Source organism: Eptatretus burgeri, chromosome 2, assembly GCF_056783735.1.
Source record: "Eptatretus burgeri isolate ZD-2024b chromosome 2, Ebu_testis_v1, whole genome shotgun sequence".
NCBI classification, from domain to species: Eukaryota; Metazoa; Chordata; class Myxini; order Myxiniformes; family Myxinidae; genus Eptatretus; species Eptatretus burgeri.
The window spans coordinates 45,383,801-45,403,963 of NC_140962.1; the positions used below are offsets into that span (position 1 = coordinate 45,383,801).

Sequence of the window (20,163 nt, forward strand, 5' to 3'; positions counted from 1 at the left end):
GTCCAAAGTTTATCGGTTTTTTCAAGATGGCACCCGTACTACGTGATCTATGACATCACAATTACCAATTAAGTTTGCTATCAAAAAAGATACAAACTATGGTGAAAATTTCGTGTCGATCGGACTTACCATTCGTTGCTGAGAAAATGGTTTTTAAAGCAAAATAGCCCGCAAATTGCCGGCGGAAGAAAAATAAGAAATAAACAGAAGAATAACAATGGGTTACCCAGTCCATTTGACTGGGTACCCTAATTACCCAGTCCATTTGACTGGGTACCCTAATAACAAGTCTGGAGATGGCAATGGTTCACGAGCGGTATTTGACGATGTAGATTGTTTCAGAAGTCAAGGATGAGACAATGTGATAATTTTTGACCAAGTTATAAAAATGATCAACATGATGTTATAACCAAGTTATAAAAATGATCAACATGATGATCAACATGATGGTACGGGTGACCGGTTATGAGCTGCAAAATGTCGAAAACCCGGTTTCGTTCAACAACTTTTAAAATTTGACCTTTGCATAACCTTTAAAGGTCACAAAACAATGTTGTGGACATTAAAATAAGGAAACAGGATACGTGCTATAGCTTATTGGAGTTAGTTTGTCGAAGAAGGTCAAAAACCCGGTTAGATTCCCACAACTTTGAAAATGTGACCTTTGTGAACTTTAAAGGTCAAAGGTCAAAGATTATGACCGTTGGTGCAAAACTTACTCTGGATCATTCCAGGAACAATATAACGTCATTTGGCTATATGGCATTTCGCACTCCTCGGATTATTATCCATACTTTGATGAAATCAGTGTAAAAACAAACTTGAAGGGGGCACCACAGGCAAGGTGTTCGAGATAGAGCAAAATAGTTTCAACACTTTAGGTGGGGAATGACCTCAACATTATGCATAAAAATATTGTCATCCGAGCTCACGCTCAAAGTTTGGGAGATCGTATGATTTTTATGTCAAAATTCACAATTTTCTAAGTTCGTGACCTTGACCTTGGGACGAAAATGAAAAATCGAGCTCCGTGGGGCTATGCAGGTGCCATTGGGCGAACCAAATACCGAAACCCCTGCCAGATTCGACAAACCCCCTCGGAGAAGATGGATTTTTATGTCAAAATTCGCAATTTTCTAAGTTCGTGACCTTGTGACCTGGACCTTGGGACGAAAATGAAAAATCGGGCTCCATGGGGACGTGGGGGCTAACCAAATACCAAAACCCCTGCCAGATTCAACAAACCCCCTCAGAGAAGATGTAAATTGAAATTGGCTACCCCCTAAAAACGTTTTTTGGGCGTGGCTTTGCCCATAATGGGCGCACCACGCCCATTCTCAGGAAAACACAACTCGATCATGATATAAACCCCCACCGAAATTTTATCAGGATCGGATCAAAACCCACGGAGCTATGCTCGGGACAGACAGACAGACAGACAGACAGACAGACAGACACACACACCAATAACGAATATAGTGGTCACTTACTTTTTCGTGAACCAATCAGAAGAAAAACAATAGGTTACCCAGTCCATTTGACTGGGTACCCTAATATAATAATTTTAATAAGGGAAGATGAGGGAGGGCTATGGGGAGAAACCTTTGAAACATGGTCAAGAAAAGTGACAAAAGTATCTGAAATCTCCCACGTGAAATAAAGGGCAGCAAGAAAGGCATCAACAAAGATGATGAACTTGTCAAGTTGTTGTCCACTGTATGATGTTTCACCATGCAGTCATCGATGTTGCAGCGAAAATAATTCAGATGTGGGACCATCAAATCAAAATTTTGCTTCTACAAATAAGCAACAAAACATAAGCACAGCTTGGAACAATTTTGGTTTCTGTGGCGACCCCACTTGTTTGGCATGTCAAATTCACCAACAAAAAAAAAAAAAAGGAAAATTAATTGAGTGCAAGAACAAGTTTAGTTGAGTGGAGTCATTTCAGAACTGAACTCTGGCAATTCAGACGTCAGAAAGAAGTACCCAAAAGGGACTTGGAACATCCAATGTTCCTTGTTAATAAGAATCACAGTGGAGAAGACGACGTCCAAACTCACTCTTCCACAAGCTGAGATTTTGTATATCATTTTTCTTTTTAATCAATCAGCGAGAAACCTAAAGTGAAGAAAAGTTGGAAAGGAATGATTGATGACCTTGATACATACAGGTATGTATGTATCAAGGTCTGTTATACAACTTAAGGAACGACATGACCGATGACAGCATCAATATTTTCACCCCACCCCTATACCAAATTAGCCCGAGATGACCCTCAAAATTTTTCATACTAATCAGATAAAGCATTCGGCATATGCAACAATGACGTCATAACGAAGCTACCAATGATAGCATCATCAAAAAAATAATAATCACACTTGTTTCCCATGGGGAGCACTTGACATGTGCCAAGTTTCAATTTTTTTTTTTTGGAATTCGGAGATAGAGGTCCAAAGCTTTTTCCTTTTTTCAAACATAGCTGCCTCACCATATGACCTATGACATCATAATTATCATGAAAACATTTTACATGAGTAGTCACACCGATGGTGAAAATTTCATGTCCATCGGATAAGCGGTTGCAGAGAAGAAAAAAAAAAAAAAGAGATAGAAAATCAGCATGGACGGACAACCCAAAAACAATGCCTCTGGCGACTTCGTCAGCGGAGGCATAAAAAGTTCATCAAATGATGCTCTTTTTCTATTGTCCACTGAAAGTGGTGTATAGAACCACATGTGCAAGCCCACCATTCAGCATATGTATATGAAGATATGAGAAAACATCATTGCATTCAGTCACAGAGTATTACAGACATGCAGTTCAATTGCCAACACACCTGAAGATACGCCACGTGGTAATCCAGAAGCACCTTTGCGTTGCTGATATTTTCTTTTGTGCCCACAAACACAAACGGAACCTTTCCCTGTAAGGGCCAAACACAAGTTCGTTGGTTTCTTCTTTGAAATTGGTCTGGGCTACAATCAGATGTACAAGCCAAGATCAGTCACTCGATCATTCTTACAGCTGAAGTGTTTGAAGAGGATTACATTGGGATTCCAAAACAAAGAAACAAAAGATTAAAAGTGTTGAGAAAAGTTGTGAATTTAGGATTGGCCTTCGGTAGTTGGGAAACCATCAGTTAAGTAAAGAAAGGCACATTCAAATTGTTGCACGGACAAAAACCGATCTGCTATTTCAACCAGAGTGGTCTTCACCTGGGACTATGCAGGACAAATTCACCAAGCTCTAATATACTCCTTGAGGCAGGGGGGAACGGGGGAGGGGAGAGGCGGAGGTGAGTGATATAAGCGAGTGAAGGAGGAAGCGTATGGGGGAATAAATGGCTAAGGTAATGTTAAAGGGTAAAAGGGGGGAGGGGGTGTGAACCAGAAAAACAACTGATGTTCCATCATCAGCTTATGCAGTCGGTGATGCCGTGAGAGTGTTTAATACATTGGTCAAGGCACCGCAGAGTGGGTCAGTGCTGGTGTGTGTGTCATGTCTGTCGTGTCAGTGTGTCTGCTGCGTCACTCATATCTGCAGCAAGATTGCTTAGTTAATTGGGTTATCACAGATTTCCTCAGTAAAATTAATCACCAAGGAGGATCTTTGTACTGGTCACATCGTGCCATCACGTGGGTAGGATATAGGGGTTGTTCATTCTCTTTGCCGGTTTATTTCTGACAAGTTTAATCAATGCAGTGTAGTATTTTAACTTTAATTCCTTTCCCAGCTACATTTTAGAAACCTCGTCGACTGTGTCATGGATGCTTAAGCAGAATGGATGCCTGGCAGGCTACTGCCGGTTGGTCAGAATAGGTGCAGCAAGTGCTGTTGTGACACGTGTGTTCATGGCTCCGTAACAGTTGAGAGTTGGATGTTTGAATGTACGCGGACACGTACGCGGAAACACACATGCACAGGTGAAGTTAAAAGAGTAACACGAGTCATAACATGTGTGAAGCAAAGAAATGAGGAAAGAAAACATCAATAAGAGCACTAAAAGGAGGCAAGAAAATGTAAAAGGACGAAATAAAGAGAAAGAGGTCAAACTAATACAACTAGCAGCTGTATCTTTGCTCAGAGTGAAGCAAACCTCCTCGCGCTTGTACTTTCGCTCATTGTCACCCTCGATCTTAACACGCACAACACCAGACTTGTCCACGATCTCTTGGATTGCATGACCATTCTTCCCAATCACCTTTCCTGCAGGCAATGCAATTCAACAAGAAAATAATTATATTGATATTGCATGAGCATTCACCATTTGCACTGTGCTATGCATAAGATTAATTAAAATGAACACATTACTTTTTGGGGAAAACTTAAGCTAGAATTCAATTGTCACTTTGACGACCTTTTATGCTTCTGAGCAAGATGCACGTGCCAGCACGGGATTTTAAAACGGGGTAGGGATGGAGGCTGCAGAAATGCAAAAGGCGTCTTCTGTCATCGAGCCAGCAAGCTGGGAACAACAATTCACATTTATTGCCAAAGGTGATGCAACTTATATGCTCTAATGGCGACGAGGTGCTCCATTTGAAACTGTTTGCTTGATATAGGTATGTAGCTTTTTGATGCCTCAGGTCTGTAATAAAAATTTGGATTGGTATCAAAGTCAGTGACCATTTGCAAATTAATAGCAGGAAGGAGGATGCACACCAGCTAAAATTAAGATTTTTGTACGAAATTTCTATTTTAGCTCGAATTTTCAAGGCTGAATCGGATGAAAATATAGAAAGGCAAGCCATCATTTTGACAGGCTTTTCTGCTGCTAATAATAAAAATAGGACCACTGGATGTCACTTGTCTGGGCCTTGTCCTAATGTTGCAACCCAAATTTATATCACACTGACTGGTGGGTCTGGCGAAGAAGATTTTTGAAGGAATTTCTGCAATTTTCCCCCAAAAATGACTAACTCAGCCATTTTGACACACTTTCGGTCATTTGATCGGCATGACCTCGAAAGGTTAACATCCCTACCCTGGCTTAATGTTGTCACCCAAATTTGCTGCCATTCTGACTGGTGGGTCTGGAGAAGAAGATTTTTGAAGGAATTTACATCAGCCATTTTGATCTACTTAAAGTCACATGAGTGGAACGAGCTTTGCAATTCCCATTGCAAGTCAGGAGAGGAACGTTGCTGCCAAAGTTCAGCCAGGTCTGCCTAGCGGTTTGGCTGGAGAAGTCGAAATAGGAGACGGATGGAAGGACGATGCGCGATGACAAAACCCCATCTGGAATTTCAATTCCAGATAAGCGAAAAATAACTTGTGGTTATTGGGCCTAAATATAGGTTTGCCACGGTTTTCACATCCTCTTGGTCGTCGATGGTGACTTTTGAAATCGCAAACGGTTGCTGTAATCGGGCCATTTCAGCTTGGATCTCTCCTATAAAATGTTGTTTGTATGTTTATTGAGCATACCACCAAATATTATGCTGTAGTATCCCTGTCAAGAAAGGATGCATACGAGGAGATGGGAAGAAGTGGGGGAGGGGGAGGGATTGAATAATGGAAGAAAATAAAAGGAAGATGAAGAAAGAAGATTATACAGTGGTTGAAGCTGTGTATAAGCAGAAAGGAAGGGGAAGAATAGTGAAAGCACACAAGGTCAGCAGTCAGAAATTTCAAATGTCTCAAGGATGAAATATGTTCAAGGGGAATAGCATCTTTCCTCTGCCAGGCATAAACAATGTTGTTTCCCTTTGAAGAAATAATTAACCTCTCCAAAACTGATGCCAAATAATCTTAAATCAAGATCAAACCAAAACCTCGTCAAGGATCTACCAGAGAAAGAAATTTTCAGCATCCCATTTTCTTTTGCTTAAACCTTTGCTGTATAAATTAATTACCCTCATCAGAGGAGAGGGTATTGCATTTGGGTCTGTTTGTCTGTCTGTCTGTTTGGCCGCACAGAACTTTCGTGTTTTTCTCTGCAACTGCTTGTCGGATTGAGACGCAATTTTCACCATTGGTGCGACCACTCATGTAGAACGTTTTGATGATAAAGGTCACGTAGTGTGGCAGCTGGAGAAACATTCTATCATGATGGGTTTGGGGGTAATAAAATAAATAAATTGATGATAATTAAAACGTGGTATTAAAATGAAAATGTTAAACCTGAAGTAAAATGTACTCAAATATGATATGATTCTTTCTTAGTATGTATCCATTTGGAATTAACTTAATTATATTTCTCTTCTGTATGGAAAGATCACCTATATATTAAATGTGTAAACAGGTTGAACTTTGCCAGTCAGTTGAATATAAGAATTGCCTATCATTTTAAAAGCTATCTAAAGGGATTTTTAAAACAGACACAAACAAGTTGGAATGTGGATTTGAGAAGGTGTCCAGATGTATTCATGAAGCTCTGGTTGCTTCAAGATAATATATCTTCCCAATTTTGGGAGAAGCAGACTGATTTTTAACCTACATAAGATAGAAACTTGTTTTAATGGCCATTTTGAGTTGGCGTTTTATTTTATTTGAGTTTTAATGGCAAACGCCATTTAAGGGTTGGCGTTTGACATCATTCTTGCATTCTGTGCGATTAATATGTCTGGATTTGAATATGTGTTCCAACCATTTAAGCAGGAGCTGTCAAAGAAGACTGAAGATAAGGTTCACCTGGAAATTGTCAAGACCGGGTGAACTGGCGTCAGCATCAGAAAATTATTTTTAAAAAACTGTGTCTTACTGGAAACTATATAAAGATGAAGATTCTCTGGTTATGTTGAGAGATCTGGAGTAAATTTGTCTGTCCAGGATCTCCTGTGCTGGCACATACAATCTGTTTGTTTGTTCAAAAAATGTTTTAAAATTGTACTGACGTTCTGTATCTGTATCTACACAGCCATATTGGAATCACAGAAATATAACCAACAGAGATGGGGAATCCCCCGCCATTGAAAAATAATTGAAATCAGATAAGCGTTTCTCCATTTATTACAAAAAAATGTTTTCAAGATGGCCGCCGCAGTCGGCCATCTTGGATCAGGCCACGCCCAAAATCAATAGGGTTCTACCAAAATCAAAATCAATAGGTGTAGTGGTACATGTGTGACTCAAATTTCAAATCGATATGGCGGAAAAACTTTTTTTTCAAGATGGCCACCCCAGTCCATCTTGGATCCGGCCAGGCCCAAAATCAATAGGGTTCTTCCTTTTCAGGTGGTACATGTGTGACCCAAATTTCAAATCGATATGGCAAACAGTTTATGAGTTATCGCACTCACAGCTATAAATGTTGACGCCCAGCCAGCCGGACGGACGACCCGGGTGACAATAATATCCCCCTTCCACCACGCGGCGGGGGATAAAAACTTTTGACCTCTGTATCTCTGAAGCCGCACCAAGGAAAAAATTGAAACTTGACACATAGCAAGCACTCCTCATGGGGAATGAGGGTGATTTTTTTGTTAATGACATCATAGGTGCACTTGTTATGATGTCATAACTGCATGTGCAGAACACCACACCCGATCGGTATGAAATTTTTTGAGGGTCATCTATCATCTCGGGAGAAAATGGTCCACAGAAAAGAAAATTAATGATGCCATTGGTCACGTGATTCGGCAACCATATTGTTAATAAAAAAAATGAAAAAAAACCTTCAAAAATCTTCTTCTCTAAAGTGGCTGAACAAATCGAGACGAAACTTTACACATATGACCGCCTGCCCATGTGGAACAAAAGTTTCACACATCTGATATCATAGGTCACATGGTTTGGCAGCCATATTGGATTTACCCTGAAATCCATCAAAATACACCACTCAAAAGAAGTCATGTGAGGGTCTGCAATCTGATTGCTCTTCTTCTTGTTATTCTTGTTGCAGTACTTTTTTTAAAGTAACAGTTTTGTCAACAAATTATTAGTTAAACAAAAACACTATATTTCTGTTAAATATGTGCAATGATACTTGTAATGTTAAGTGCAAGACAGTTTTCAAAAAAGTACTGACATAAGTATGGTTCTGTCGAAGGGAGGGGATCCATAGCTCAACTGTGGTAAGAGTAGTATGGTCTATGTGTTTCGAGTAGGTTAGATTGCCATGTAACAGGAATCTGTGAGAGCAAGTCGTTTGTTACACGTGATGCTGAGGAGGTAGAGTATGTAATTTATACATGGAGTAGGCAGATTTATTATGCATGCGTAAATACCTCTCGTTTGTTGGTGAGGCGAGGTGATGACTTACCATTGCAGAGGCATGTGTGCAAAAAGTCGATTACGATTTCTCTGGCCAACTTGTGCCAGCCATGGTGGTGTCGTGGGCTATGGGAGCCCAGAAGAAAGAAAAAAAAATGTAGATTTCTTTTTATTGGGACAGCCCCTGTGGACAGCAGCCCAGAGGAAGACTGCCTCGGCAGAGGTGGATTAACATTTTTTGTGGTTTAGGAAGGAACGGCTGGCTTAGCAAGCGACAGCAAGCTGATGAGTAATTTAACACACCTCAGCACATGTGCGAGACCCAAAGACCCTTTACTGGTTCTGCCGCTTGTTTAACAGAAAAAGTTAATTTCATGTAATTTTCACTCTTTTCGCCTTCTGTTGAGCTCTTCCACTTTTCAGCATCTCCCATACGAAATCTCGGACAAGGCAACTAGGTTTAAACAAATCATCACACAACTTTGCTGGGAGCAAGAATATCCCCAGAACCACATCGGGAACACCAACCAAACCCCACTTACATTTGATGTCCCAAGAAACACCAGTGTCAGCGAACGGAGTCAATACAGTGAGTATTACCACTATCGGACACGAGAAAGATTGGATCACTGTCATTCTAGCGTGCACCGCCGATGGAGGGAAGCAGCCACCATACGTCCTCTTTTAGAGGAAGACGCTCCCCAAAGAGAAGTTCCCAACGAGCATCATCGGGCGAGTCCATCTCAAGGGTTGGATGGATTAAGAGCTCGTCCAAGACTGTGGGGGAGGCATGATGACGGTCTTTCCTGACGACAAATCATGCTCGTCTTGGAAACGTTCTGGCGTCACATGATTGAGCAGATGAAGACTGCATTTACGACGCAGCAAAACTGATCCAGTAATGATCCTGAGCAGCATAACGTCCCTTCTCCAGCCACTAGATGGCGACCTCAACAAGCGTTTCAAGGACTGTCTGCAGTGCTGCTGGTTGGAGTGGATTATCGAGGGGGAGAAGACTGACAAGGGACTGGTGTTGGCGCAGTGGTTAGGGCAGCGGCTTGGGACCCAAAAGGTCCTGAGTTCAAGCCCCGTTGGGCCACTGAATTTATATATATATATATATATATATATATATATATATATATATATATATATATATATATATATATATATATATATATATATATATATATATATATATATATATATATATATATGTATATATATATATGTATATATATATATGTATATATATGTATATATATGTATATATATATATATATATACGTATATACATATATATACATATATACATATATATACATATATACATATATATACATATATATATATATATATATATATATATATATATATATATATATATATATATATATATATATATACACATATATATACATATATATATATATATATATATACACATATATACACACACACACACACACACACACACACACACACACACACACACACACACACACACACACACACACACACACACACACACACACACACACACACACACACACACACACACACACACACACACACACACACACACCTACCAAGTCGTATAACACCAGGGGGTTGACTCAGCCTGTCATCCTTCCAAGGTCGGCAAAATGAGTACCAGTGTACTGGGCGCAGTGAATGCCCCGGTTAGAATAGGTGGACCATATCCCTGTGTGTCATAAGAGGCGACCAGGGTTGCGTCAGGAAGGGCATCCGACGTAAAAACCTATGCCAAATCATTATGCGGACACCAAAACGAATTTCCATACCGGATCGGTCGAGGCCCGGGTTACCAACGACCGCCACCGGTACCGCTGGTCAGCAGGGTACCAGTGGAAATTGTGCTACTGCTGGGCGAAGGAGGAGAAGGAGACGGGGAAGGCGAGTCCGGAGGCAGTGGGAGAGGGGGAAGAGTAGAAGTGTGGAGGTGAGAGTTGGAACTCTGAATGTTGGGACGATGACTGGCAAAGGGCAAGAGTTAGCTGATATGATGGAGAGAAGAAAGGTGGACATACTGTGTGTACAAGAGACCAAGTGGATGGGGAGCAAGGCTAGGAGCATTGGAGGTGGTTTCAAACTGTTCTACCATGGTGTGGATGGAAGGAGAAATGGTGTCGGGGTAATCCTGAAAGAAGATTATGTCAAGAGGGTATTGGAGGTGAGGAGAGTGTCTGACCGAGTGATGAGTGTGAAGTTGGAAATTGAAGGGGTGATGATGAATGTCATCAGTGCATATGCCCCGCATATGGGGTGTGAGATGGAGTATAAAGAAGATTTCTGGAGTGAGTTAGATGAAGTGGTGGGGAGTGTATCCAAGGATGAAAGAGTGGTGATTGGAGCAGATTTCAATGGGCATGTTGGGGAAGGGAATAAAGAGGATGAGGAGGTGATGGGTAGGTACTGTCTCAACAAGAGAAATGTGGAAGGGCAAATGGTGGTAGAGTTTGCAAAAAGAATGGAAATGGCAGTGGTAAATACGTATTTCAAGAAGGAGGAACACAGGGTGACATACAAGAGTGGAGGAAAGTGCACACAGGTGGATCACATCTTAAGCAGGAGATGCAACCTGAAATAGATTAGAGACTGTAAGGTGGTGGCAGGGGGAGAGTGTAGCTCGACAGCATCGATTGGTGGTCTGTAGGATGATTTTGGAGGTGAGGTTGAGGAAGACAGTGAAGGCTAAACCAAGGACCAGATGGTGGAAGCTGAAGGAGGAAGAATGTTGCGTGGAATTTAGGGAGGAGGTGAGACAGGTTTTGGATGGTGGTAAAGATGGGTGGGATGATTGGGCAACTACAGCAGAAGTGGTGAGGGAGATAGCTAGGAAGGTACTTGGTGTGACATCTGGACAGAGGAAGGAAGATAAGGAGACTTGGTGGTGGAATGAGGAAGTACAGGAAAGTATAAGGAAGAAGGGGTTGGTGAAAAGGAAATGGGATTGTCTCAGAGATGAAGAAAGTAGGCAGGAGTACAAGGAGTGGCAGCGAAAGGCAAAGGGAGAGGTGGCAAAGGCTAAGAAAAAGGCATATGATGAGTTGTATGAGAATTTGGATACAAAGGAAGGGGAAAAGGATTTATACCGATTGGCCAGACAGAGGGACCGGGCTGAGAAGGATGTGCTGCAGGTTAGGGTGATAAAGGACGCAAATGGGAATGTGCTGATGAGCGAGGAGAGTGTGTTGAGAAGGTGGATGGAGTACTTTGAGGAGCTGATGAATGAAGAAAATGAGAGAGAGAGAAAGTTGGAAGAGGAGGAGATAGTGAATCAGGAAGTGGGGTGGATCAGTAAGGATGAAGTGAGAGGCGAGATTGAGATGGTTTGGACATGTGCACAGGAGGGAAGCGGAGTATATCGGGAGAAGGATGCTGAGGATGGAGCCACCAGGCAGGAGGAGAAGTGGAAGGCCAAAGAAGAGGTTCATGGATGCGGTGAGGGCGGACATGCAGGCGGTTGGAGTGTCAATGGAAGATGTGGAAGATAGAGCGAAATGGAGATGGTTGATCCGCTGTGGTGACCCCTAACGGGAGCAGCCGGAAGAAGAAGAAGAAAGAAGAAAGAAGAAAGAAGAAAGAAGAAAGAAGAAAGAAGAAAGAAGAAAGAAGAAAGAAGAAAGAAGAAAGAAGAAAGAGAAAAAGAAGAAGAAGAAGAAGAAGAAGAAGAAGAAGAAGAAGAAGACCGACAAGGGACTATGCATGAGAAAGGTCAACCTCCCAACCATCATCTTATGGATAGAAAACGTGTGGGAGGAGCTGCCATCAGCAATCATCTGTTGGGCCTTCCCGAAGTGCTGTATATCCAACTGCCCTGATGGGACGTAGGATGATGTGCTCCAGGAGGACATAGCTATCAGCGACTCAGGAAATGAAGAGAGCAGCAACACTGACATCAGCTGTCCAGAATTGAATGAATGGCTGCGTGCCCTCTTCGGCAAGGAGACAGATGACGAGGACTTCCTGGGCTTAAACTGAAAAGCTTAAGCATTAAGGATAAGCTAATGCTTCTAATGAAAGGCACCTTTCAGGGCCACAAATTGGCAAGAAAGAAGGTTAAAGAAGGTAAAGCCTAGTCCCGCTTTATTATTCTTCTTTGGATTCCTTTCATGGGTAAGGTCACAAAATTGGGTGGCAAAACATGAATTTTTCCCCCCATGGGAATGGACACAAAATTAGGGTGCAACTTATACATGGGAATTCATGGTTCATTATGAACAATACACATTTAAATCAGTTATGGAAATTACACCATGCAAATTCAATCAGTCTGAACATACCCACAAGTGTACGTGGAACTTGAACGGGCTGCTCGCAGAACTCAAGCAGTGCACGAGCCTGGCGTACAGCTTCAGGTGTCTGTGGAAGACAATAAGCAATAACCCAAAATCCAACTGAAAATACCACAATATTAAAAGTATAAGGTTAAGAACAAGCATTAAAATGATATATGGAACTGGAGCTACTGCATGCTCACCTCTCCGTAGATACGGAAGGTGGATGTTCGGTCATCAAGCTCAACAGCAGATATGCCAGGCAGGTGTCTGGCAGCCTGGATGTTGGCTCCGTGTGTGCCAATGGAGAGGCCGACGAGCTCCTCATGCACAGAGAATTCTTCACAACACGCCGTCGCCAGCTGACGAGTTGTCTACGAGAAAAGTACAAGATGAAGCAAACAAAATCACTCAGAGTGACACTTGGAGAAATGGACCGGCACTCGGTAGAGCGCATACCTTTGCCAGGCTGAACACTGTAAATTTCGTATCCCACTGATAGGTCGGATCTGAATTTGGAGCTTAACCAAAATCGAATTAGCTTGTTATTGTCACCAAACCAACTCTTCCACCTCGTTTTATCACAAGTCGTCCACAACTTCAAGAAATTGCATCATGCCATACATAGTTTTTGGCCCATCTCTTGATGGTGAAGAATCACTTTAAAAATTCTTGTATCCGGATCCGGATTCCAATCTTCACCAAAATTGAATCAATTTGTCCTTTTCACACATCGCTGTCCACCAAGTTTCATCCGAATCTGTCCACAACTTTTTGAGATATCATGCAATATCGTTTTTAGCCCCATCTCTCAATAATGAAGTTAACAATTAAATAATTCTCGAATCCAGATCTTCACCAAAATTGAATCAATTCTTCTGAGTGGCACTCCCAACCTATTCAAGTTTTGTGTATATCTTGCTGTATATCGTTTTTGGCCCTATCTCTCAATGGTGAAGAATCACTGAAAAAATTCTAGGAGCCGGATCCGGATCTGGATCTTTACCAAAATCTAATCAGTTTGTCCTTGTCACACACCCGATCTGTCCACAAAATTTCATCCAGATCCGTACACAACTTTTTGAGATATCCTCCACACAAACAGACAAACAGACAGAAAGGGGTGAGAACATAACCTGCTTCACCTTCGGTGGTAGAGGTAATAAATTTTACTTGTATATACTGTAGGTACTTCAATTTCAATAAAATAATAATTTTAAAGATCGTTAAAATTTTTTTTAGAAGTTGAGCACGATTGTAGCAGTCTGATACATCACCCTGATTTAACATGCCCAAGTACTGCAAAACTGGACGTTACTGGAAGTCATAAGAAGGAAAGTTGTGTTCTACAGTGTTCAAGCATGTAATATAATTTAAATGAAATAAGGATGGTAAAAGTCGAATAAAGAAACTGATTCCAGAATTTACCGCTGATAATGAAGTGTCGATGACACCACCCTATCGAACATGTCACATTAGTTATTCATGCCAGTTGTTTGTGTTCTTTATGACGTCCTTAAAAACAGCAAGTTTCCTGTTTGGAATTATTTTCAATTTTGTTTGACTGCCAGAAAGTTAAAAAAAACTATCTCACTTCTGTCTATGCATGCGCTATTGGGACGAATTCAGAGCTGAAGTACTGCTAAACAACAGGTTTGTGTTCCGATTCATGGTCCGATTTGTGTTCAAAACATAGCATTAAATTTAAAGCAAGTTGTTCCTTGATCATAAACTGACGTTTGTAGACAGACCGATGGACGGACGGGATTGACATGAACCAATTGCTCAAATCCGCTTGTCACTTCATATGGGTGGGGTAATTAAATGAACTCTGCAATTCAATGCAAATACAGTATTCAAACACAACATGTTGAAAAGAACCAAAATGAACTCCCAAATGTCATCCACACCAATGGAGTGTGCCAAGGCTGGTTTCTTCTCTGAATCAGAACCTAAGGTAATCACTGAACAACTTTTTCCGGTTGAAACCAATTGGCCTGGCATAATGAAAACAGCTGAGAAGTTCACCTTTGACAACTCCACTGTGCCAATGTAGTGCACTCACCTCTAACTGTCGAGTTGCTTCTTCATTGCGGATCTTTAGCTGAAGTTTCTTTCTAATTCCCCTGAAATGCATGTCACTCAGCATGGATGCTCGCTTTGCTGTGCTGCTATTTCTGGACTGCAGAACACAGACATCCACAAGCATGTACAACCATCAGCATATGACAATTTTAGGAGTAACAAATTATACAAGGGCAGGGGTTTCCTTAGAAGCCGGTTACCGGCGACCCGCAGCAGACCACTCATAGAAAAAATGTAAAAGGTCACCGCCTACTTCAGCGCCGATTTTTCGGGGTTTTTAAAAAATTTTTGTCACCACGAAATCTCTACACCCCCTGTTTTGAAATCCGAGATGTAAACACATTAGTATTTCGATAAAACCGGGCTTACTTTTACTGTTAGTACTCTCGCCAGGTCTCACACAACACTGACCTAAAAATAACACAAGCAGCTAAAACACGCCTCCTGCAATGGAGAGTTCTCTGCTTTAGCCTCGTTTTGGACTGTTGGCCTGATACCCTGAATGACAAACTATACAGCAATGACCTCAAGAAAATAAACTTTTGTAGGCCTCACAGTTTCGGTGCCGAAACGATAGCATTGAAACGAAAATCCCTTTTGACTTTGGATTTTCGAAGAAGTCCAAAGACATGGGAGGTAAGCTTCTGGCCATCAGTAATGGGTCTAAACTTGCACTCTCGCAAGTGCGACGTTGTTGTTGTTTCACGAAACGCGTGTTTTACCTAGTCCATTTTGAGCTTTTGTCAAGTGATGTGGCTCCAAAGTACACGGTCACCTGTTGTGCCTTTTTAATTTATAAAGAAATTAGTCTATAAGCTTAAAGCAGCTTTTGTACATGTTATTATTCATGGTTATTTGCACTGAAAATTGCCATTTATTCATGGAAGTGAAGGCCAAGTATGAGCAGCTGTGAACTGGCCAACTGAATACTGGTACCGCAGGTACATGCATGTACCATAGACTTGCGAGCTTTTCTTGACGGTATAACAACACGATATTGGCGGATAATGTAAGGTGGAAGTTTAACAAAATTGGGATTGTGACTGACGCAGTATTTACACTTAAGACTGTTTGATTGGTTGACCAATTGAAGCTAGCTGACATCAAATAAAGAAATTATCCGAAAACGAGTGAAGTTAAATACATGTTTATCATTCGTTTTCAAACAATAAACTAGTCTAAAGTTATTAGTTTGAGCTGTTTATTGAATCAAAACAAAACACAATAAAATAATAATAAACAATATTTAACAAAGTAAAATAAAATTGAAGAGGGAAAATATGCATAAAATGAATGAAAGAAAATTTACAAATATAATACTTAGCTTCCCTATGCTTAAATAGTTCATCAGATATTTAGGGAGTTGTGAAGTTTAGGTGTTGTCATTGTTTGAGGTGGCCCTCAACCTCTGGCTAATGGTCGGCCCTTTTGCAAAGCAGTTTCTCACAGTGATGAATGCATTTGGACTATTTTCAGTGACTCTACTGCTTAACATCCAAGCAATTTTCATTACATTTAGTGAGTACATTTCATTACATTACATTACATGATAATATGAGAACTATTTCATGTCAGAAATCATGCTAGAATGCATCATCCAGCCATCTAGGATCCTCCGGCTTCCAGGGCCCTCGGCAGGCCCTGGACCCCGGCCATACAGCTGCGCTCGCTTTGCTCACGGTGAAGGAAACCTGCTACTTTTTAATGGTAACCCTCCTACTCCAAAAAATAAGGAAACCCCTGCAAGGGCATGTTGAAAAGAATGCCTGCAATTGTTTTTCTCCACAAAAGGGTAAAGATATTCTAATGAAACAAAGCACAGTCAGCACATAAGTTCTTCCCACCACTAGATGTGAAGTTTCATGATTCTGACACTCGATGTCTCAGTGCTATGGGAGTAAAGATGGCAGCACGACGTTGTGAGTGTGGTTAAAGCAGCGTGCAGTTATTGAGCTTCTAACAGCAGAGAACGTGGCTCCTATCAACATTCATCGACGAATGAAAGTTGTGTATGATGATTGCATTGATGCGAGTGCCATCGATGGGCTCAGCACACCAAAGAAAGTGACGCTCGACAAACGGACCTGAAAGATAAGCAGTGTTGCGGGAGACCATTAATGGCCACAGGTACAGCTCCCAACAACACGCCGATCAGTTTATCAAAGGGAACCGGCACATACATCAGAAGACTCTTGCTACTCAGTTTGGAATTTCACATGAGCGAGTGCATACGATTGTGACCACTTCCGATGATGTCAAGGCTGCTGTGAAGCACTGGTGAAGTCGACAGTTCTATCGTGACGGCAACACAAAACGACTCGAACATTGACAGAAATGTGTGGACCGCAGTGGTGATTATGTTGAGAAATAAGCACGATGGTAGAATAAAGACTGATGTTAGTATCTGTCTGTTTCACTCTTTTACCTAAGGAGAAGAATAGGAGGCATTACTTTTCAACACACCCTTAAACTTACCCCACCTATGCCCCCTCCATTCCACACAATTAAATTGAACTTTAGCTGCCCCAAATACATGCCCACAGAAATGAAAGCAAAAGCATTCCATCTTATAGCCACACAGCGTAAGCACTGGCATTAAAATACTGTCATTGGCATCCTTATACATTAGGCGATCGTAACAACTGAGAAAGCGTGAAGCATTTGAACACATTCCTCCCTTTCCCCACCACCCTGTTAATTTAAATGAGGTTGAAGTTTGGCTGGCCTTCATGCAGATAGATACACCATGTGGTAATTACAATCGCAAGTGGAATTCAGTTGACAATTCCACTAATACTGCACATACAGTGGCCTGAAAAAGTATTCACCTCCCTCCAAAGTTTTCACATTTTGATGCCACCTGAGCTTATTTCATGATTCTTTCAAATCAAACTTAATATATAGTCTTCACAATCTACTCCAAAGTGATAAGGCTAAAAGAAATGCAGATAAAATGTGAATAAGATAGATCAACAAAGAAAAATCAGATGATTCTCAGTTGTATTCAAACCCTGGGCCTAATTAACCCTAAATCACTTCAGGAGGAAATTATTTGTTTGAAAGGTTAGAAAATAAGTGCAATCTGTTTCACCTGCATGTAATCAGTGGTTTAACTTTAAAAATTAAGCTACCCCACATATCTAAGGAGTTTTAAGGTGCAACTCACATGATCAACCATCAAGGCAAATTTAAAGTACAAGGAACTTTCAGAAGAAGTCAGACATTAAGTGGTGGAGAAGCACTATTTATGAGAGGATTATAAGAAGATTTCAAATTCACTCATCACCCCTTTGAGTACGGTGAAATCCATCATGAATAAGTGGAAGAGTTATCATACCACCCAGACTCGACCCAGATCAGGTTGCCCATCCAAACTCACTAACTGGGCAAGCAGGAAACTGGTTTGGGATGTCACTGTAAATCCAACAATGACTGAAAGATCTGCAAGGCTCTATGTCCAAGATGGAGTTCAGTGTTCATCAATCAACAATATCCCATTCCCTTCACAAAACTTGCCTCTATGGACAGGTAGCAAGAAAGAAGCCATTACTGAAAAAGACACATTTAAAACCTCGTATGGAGTTTGTGAAAAACATCTTAATGATACTGCAGGCATGTGGAGAAACGTCTTGTGGTTAAATGAGACAAAAATTGAACTTTTTGGTCTAAATTCAAAGCGTTACGTCTGGAGCAAGCCTAACACTGCACCATCACCCAGTCAACACCATCCCGACTGCCAAGTATGGTGGTGGCAGCATCATGTTACGGGCTGCTTTTAATCAACAGAGACTGGCAAACTTGTCAGGATAGAAGGGACAATGGATGGTGCAAAGTACAGGAGAATCCTTAATGAACACCTGCTTGAGTCAGCCATGAATCTGAAACTGGGTAGGAGATTCACATTTCAGGAGGACTATGATCTGAAGCACAAAGCGAAAGCCACGCTGGACTGGCTGAATAAGAAGAAAATAAATGTTCTTCAGTGGCCCAGTCAAAGTCCTGACTTGAACCCAATTGAACATTATGGTGAGACTTGAAGATTGCAGTCCATCGACGATCCCCATCAAACTTGGCAGAACTAGAAAAATTTTCACGTAAAGAATCTCTTCAGTTATGAATAAACAAAGTTCACCTGGAAAAATAGTTTCTGCATAATTTGTAATTCATCTAAATGTGGCATTATTGGGAGGGGGTGAATACTTTTGCAGGCCACTGTACCATTGTTCATTAACTGTACTGTACCATTAACCACGGGTGTATTTGAAGGTGCTATGTATGAGGGTAACGACTATTAGAAGCCTCACCATGATGATAAGGTGCTTGTCGTCGCCCTTGTAAACGACCGAATGAGCTTCAATAGCCTTCTTGAAATCCCGATGAACAGACTCCTCAGCACACCTACACGAGATCAATGCATCATAATGTGAACAGAGGCTTGCACTTGAGAAAAAAAAAACAAACAAACTAGGTAACAATGTGTAACATGTAAAAGGTTCGAGTGAGGACTATAATATATCACAATCAGATTTCCTCACTCAAACTTACGACAATGTACTGCAAAGGAAATGGTAATGTGCGAACATAATATCGCGCTATATGCAAAAACTGAGAACTTGACGAGCTCGCAATGGTCCCAATTCTTTTCAGGGAGAAAATTGTGACATAAACCTGCCTTGTGACATGAGAGCAGAGAAAAAAAAATAAAGCCAAAAAAAAACCACAAAAAACCCCACTCGTGCATGAGCGGACAATGAGCAATAATACTGTGTTGACATGCACTAGGGAGGAAATTTTTGCAGCTTCATGTCGTATCACGACTTCAGAAAAGAGGGAGTACAACGAAACTAGCGATTGCTGCACACAGGCCTCATACTAGATGCGACGTTGCTGCAAATGTGGCAGTGACCAGCTATATCCACTCAAGTACACCGACACAACAAACTATCTATAGCTTTAGACAGAACTATAGTATTATAAAACACATTAAACAAGCAAATAGATGAGTGTGCCAAAGAGAACTCACTCATCTTGCAAATCGTCAGGGACAGGAACCACAATTTTGTGGAAGGTGTCTTTGCTGATGGGCTTGTTGGGGTTGACTGCACGGAGACGCTCCAGCATGACGATCTCACTGAATGCAGCGTCACAGACTGCATACTCAATCACGTAAAACTGTGGGCAAAGGCATGGGACGGCATTGTCCTTTGCAATAAGATTTTGTTTTCATCTACATCCATCACAAGGCCATACCGAGAGACACAGGTCTCACATAACAAGTAATACTTGGAAAAAAAAATGATTGAAGAAAACTTACATCACCCTTTATCATGCGGACGCGAGCAAGCCACCAACCACATGGTTCCTGCTCGTTTGCTCGAGAAAAAACCTGCAAACCAATGCAGCACAAGAGCTTAAGTCCAACTCAACAGCCATCAAATACTACCTCCCAAAAACAAACAAAGGCCGCTTCACCTTCCACATTTTAATTGAAAGCTCATACAGGGTGATTCAATTTATGTGCTTATATGGCAAGACATGTATGGCAAGTCATCAGATGTGTGTGTGCTCCTCATGGATGTGCTGCACTTGTGAATGTCTGCAGCTATAGAGCACACCATG

At 41.3% G+C, this 20,163-nt stretch overlaps 1 protein-coding gene across 7 annotated transcripts in view; it reads right to left on the reverse strand.

The window, feature by feature from the left end:
• Window positions 1-20,163, reverse strand: part of LOC147031953 (RNA-binding protein FXR1-like) — a 164,470-nt gene that overhangs the window by 82,359 nt on the left and 61,948 nt on the right. For 6 of the 7 annotated variants that reach the window (XM_085869202.1, XM_085869201.1, XM_085869199.1 and 3 more), the window contains 8 exons: window positions 19,859-19,930; window positions 19,568-19,716; window positions 18,849-18,942; window positions 14,525-14,641; window positions 12,663-12,833; window positions 12,466-12,544; window positions 4,101-4,210; window positions 2,841-2,927 (listed from right to left, as the gene is read on the reverse strand). In XM_085869202.1, coding sequence (XP_085725328.1) covers window positions 2,841-2,927; window positions 4,101-4,210; window positions 12,466-12,544; window positions 12,663-12,833; window positions 14,525-14,641; window positions 18,849-18,942; window positions 19,568-19,716; window positions 19,859-19,930 — 879 coding nt within the window. The remainder of the gene's footprint in view (window positions 1-2,840; window positions 2,928-4,100; window positions 4,211-12,465; window positions 12,545-12,662; window positions 12,834-14,524; window positions 14,642-18,848; window positions 18,943-19,567; window positions 19,717-19,858; window positions 19,931-20,163) is intronic. The other variant, XM_085869204.1, reaches the window with a different exon arrangement.